This window comes from Acyrthosiphon pisum, chromosome A1, assembly GCF_005508785.2.
Source record: "Acyrthosiphon pisum isolate AL4f chromosome A1, pea_aphid_22Mar2018_4r6ur, whole genome shotgun sequence".
NCBI lineage: Eukaryota > Metazoa > Arthropoda > Insecta > Hemiptera > Aphididae > Acyrthosiphon > Acyrthosiphon pisum.
The window spans coordinates 2,080,286-2,084,705 of NC_042494.1; the positions used below are offsets into that span (position 1 = coordinate 2,080,286).

The 4,420-nt window shown below is 31.1% G+C and overlaps 1 protein-coding gene across 1 annotated transcript in view; it reads left to right on the forward strand.

Moving 5' to 3' along the window:
- Positions 1 to 1,143: 1,143 nt before the first annotated feature.
- LOC100159980 overlaps positions 1,144 to 4,420 on the forward strand; it is a 13,982-nt gene continuing 10,705 nt past the window's right edge. Inside the window, exon 1 of the mRNA XM_029487471.1 lies at positions 1,144 to 1,367. Within this exon, the coding sequence (XP_029343331.1) occupies positions 1,277 to 1,367 (91 nt within the window). The 5' untranslated portion in view covers positions 1,144 to 1,276. The remainder of the gene's footprint in view (positions 1,368 to 4,420) is intronic.

Sequence of the window (4,420 nt, forward strand, 5' to 3'; positions counted from 1 at the left end):
CTTGCATGAAACTAGAGAATGGCTCACGTAGTCATGTCGCAGTAACGTTTTAATTTATAAGCTATAATAACCTTGCCGTTTGAGTTTATCCTGCGACCAGTGCGCGCCGCCACCGCTAGATCGTTCGACATCGACCCTCGACGAGGCAGTTGCCTATGTTAAACAGCAATGTAGTAGTTTTGAGAAAAATAACTTTTTCTGAATCACCTTATGTATGTATATATGTTATATGTAATACGTATATGTTTAACCACGTTTGTTGTACAATCTATTGCATTTACGGTATTTTTGCTAAGGAAACCAAAAATTCGCCTTAAAATAACGAATATTTTGACATAATAAACTCATTTTTCAAATTTTGTCGCTTACTGCCTTTTGGCTTAGGATGGCAGAAATACATGGGAGATGGTATACGGGTGTGCGGCGTAAACACGTACAATATTGTGAATGGCGCATGCGCAAAATGCCTGCCAAGGCGGTCAAATAATATACTGCCTCGGGCCGCCGAGTACACACACAACTCACAAGTTTAAAATATTTTCTAACTTAATCTTGTAAGTTTAATAAATTATGTTAACAAGTGTCAAGTATGTTAACTATATTTACGACTTTAATTAATGAGCTTTACAGAAGTTGATAATATATGAAGAAAATGAGAAAATATGTTCGGGGATTTTGTAAGGAGCGCTATTTTTCCCATACCTTCAAATAATGTCTGCTCAAATAAAAATGAACACTATATATTAAGCTACGGTCAATAAATGGTATAAATTAATCAAACCGTATTATTTGCAGAAACACATCAAAATATGTAAAAGAATAGTTACGTTTGAAGAATGAATCAATATAATACTCCATAGTCCATATAATATATTTTGAAGTTTGAACAAACGCCTTTATCACCGTCAAATGTTCGTAGGGATCAAAGTGTAAATTTATATTTAAAGTAGGTATGTACATTCGAACTATTTGTTATAAAATTAGTACAAATAATTAATAGGACTTGAAAAGACCGATAATGGCGAAAACCTTTGATACCCAACAAAGTCATGATAATATTTGTGAAGATTCTCGCAGGTAACGGAAAACTATAAAATACATTTACAGTAGTAGGTAGTCAATATATTTCATGTGATTTCATTCCCTTTGTACTTGCAGTGGTGAACAGTGGTTCCGTACATAATATATTATACCGTATAAGCAATTAACAATGTGTATTACCTAGGCATTGTTTATTTTAAATTCAAGAAACTAAAACGATTTTGAATTTACAAAAATGAATGTAGTAATTGTCGCTATACTAATTTTAGATATTTTCGTTATCGGCGGAATAGCAAATGTAGTTATTGAATACAAATCACATACAGGTATATTTTTTAATTAAATAACTAATTTAAGATATTGTTTTAATATGTATTACAGTATATTAGTATAACCCGTTAAAAATGATTTGTTGACCTAAATAATATGAAAAGTATTACAAAAGAAAATGTACCCGTGTATTATTTATGTAAACTATACTGTGTCTTATTAAGCGTACCTATATATAAATATTTTAAGTTTTAGCCAGACCATCATCATAGAATGTACACCTTTGAATGTATTATATATTTATATAATATTATGTATATCAGTTATACCAATACGTAACTTTAGTATCAAAACATTTTATATATTGTGACGTCCAACGCAAATGATGCACAAGAAGTGCCAGGGTTTTTTTTTAATGATTTTCTCTGACTGCACAAACTTATTCCCACTCTTGGGTTATAGTATGGAATTTGTCTCTCCATTCCAAACCCTACGGACTGTTATCCTTTGAACTACCTATCAGAGGTGGCTCCAGATGTCCCCCCCCCAAGCTGTATTTCTAAACAATTTTATAATGTTAAAAGCAAAATTACAAAAAAAGAATCATCGACATTTTCTGAAAATTATGACTTGGTCACCCCCTAATCATGTCTCTAGAGTTGTCCCTGTGAACTGTTCTGGCTATACTACCTAGTAACTACTAACCTACTGTATACTCTACCATCTACATATAGTAATTTTATGATCTACATTATATTATGTCAAAACGGAGCTAGTATTCTAGAAAAGCGTTTGGTCAAAAATGCATAGATTACCTAGATCTAAAAAACTACAACTTAATATCTGTAAATATAAAGAGGGACATATTCTATACAGAATTGAATCGTATAACTATAGAAAAAAAAAAATTCAGATTTGGTTATTTCCAATTGGTACTTGTATAAATAATAATTAATAAATATATTTAACTGTTGTAATTTTAATATTAATTATAATTTTATATAACACTCTACCACCACAAGCATGTGCTTAAAGGTGGTAAATATTTTTCTTTGTTTTTTAAAAAAAAAAACAGTATAATAATCCGGCGCAACCCAAATGGGCTACAGGCTACAGCCTAATAATCAATAATATAAACAATTTTTAATTTTAATAGAAACATTTGTTTTTATTCTGAAGTTTATTCAATTATTGTTTTATAATATACAATAAAATATATCAGCCTGAAATTTTTTTTTTGTACTGCACAGAGTAACAATTTACACTGCACAATTGCTTTTCTCACTACACAAAATGTGTCTCACTGCACACTAAAAAAACCCTGAGAAGTGCATTAATAATTATTATAAAAACACATTACAGACTACAGGTATACATTATGAGCGCGACGTGCGATAAGACACTCTTATTTTTTTTTTATAGTTATTATTATTATTAAAAATAGTATAATATCTGATTATTATTCCGCCCGCCGGTAACCGCTTAGTCTGAACCGTGCGATATGTACTAACTAGTTCGTGTATTTGGTGTATTATTATTTATTACAGAACAGGTGTTCGTCATTATTTTTACTCTGACCTAGTTTTATGCCAGTCGACTTTCTCGGCACCAAAGTAACTATTTATCCTTAAAATAAACATATATATTATATATAGGGAACCGATTTTAATTTAAATAAATATTTTTATGTAGTATTAGCATCGGAAAGTTTTCGATATATGTATACGTTTTAGGGGTGGATTTACCCATAGGCCACCAAGGCACGTACCTAGGACGCAATATTTATTGGGGTGCAATTTTTTAGTTAATTTTTACTTTTTAGTTTTTCATAATTTCACAATTATATTTACCTAAATTTATATTTTATATTATTTTTTTTTTTATATACAACTTGCACGAAAGTGGAGAATAGCTCAAGTAATCACATCACAGTAACGTTTTAATTTATAAGCTTTAATTTATAACCTTGCAGCTAGAGTTTAATCCTGCAACCGGCATCCACTAGAGGTTCGACATCGACACTCGACGAGGCAGTTGCTGGCGTTGCCTATGTTAACACATGGGAGGTGGTATAAGGGTGTGCGGCGTAAACACATACAATATTGTGAATGGCGCATGCGCAAAACGCCAGCCAAGGCAGTCAAATATACTGCCTCGGGCTGCCGGGTAGGTACATTGTAGATAGCCGCTCTACTAGCTAGGTGGGGGACAGCTCGCACAGTCAATAAAATTATTATAGTGGCGGAAAAATGTTAAGTCCGCCTCTGATACGTTTCATTTAATTTCAAGTAATCTGATGCTAATTTTATTTTAAATATTTTTAAATATTTTAGAATAATTACATTTTTTTTACAAATAAATACATAAATTATGTAATATTGTAGAATTTTCGTGTATATTTTAATTATTTTACAAATAAATATACGTATTCTATATTAGTGAAAAATTTCATTTTTATTTTAGTATTTTACGATTCGATATCTTATCTAAGTAGTTGGTAGTAATTTCAGTATACGAGTATATATGCGTTCACTTTTCGATCGGTATTCGTATGAGCGTTATTTGATCATGTTATTTTCGTATTGTGTCCGTTTGTGTAGTTTGTATAATATAATATTGTTAACTATTTAAATATGACCAAAGTAGCTCGCACAAAAAAGTCGAAAGTTAGTATTTATTTGGAAAAATTTTCGGATGAAACTTTTAGAAGTGATGGACAAGTCAGTCTTGTGATAAATCAGTATCCATCGACCAACGTGGCCAAGTTATTCAGCACATTAATACCAGTAAACATAGAGGCAATAGAGACAGAAAGGTTATATTTCAACAAAATTTTATTTTTACATCATCCGCATCTACCAATAGTAAGTCAGTTTTTAATGATGATTTGTGTCGTGCACTAATACGTTCGGACATTCCTCTTTTTAAATTGAAAAATGTTGCATTTAACAATTTTATGGAAAAATATACTGGTCATAAAATTCCCGACGAGAGTACGCTTCGAAAAAATTATATTAGTGGGGTTCATGAAGAAACTATTTCGAAAATTCAAAATATCATTGGAGATGGGCCTATTTGGGTTGGAATAGATGAAACCACAGATGCCGAC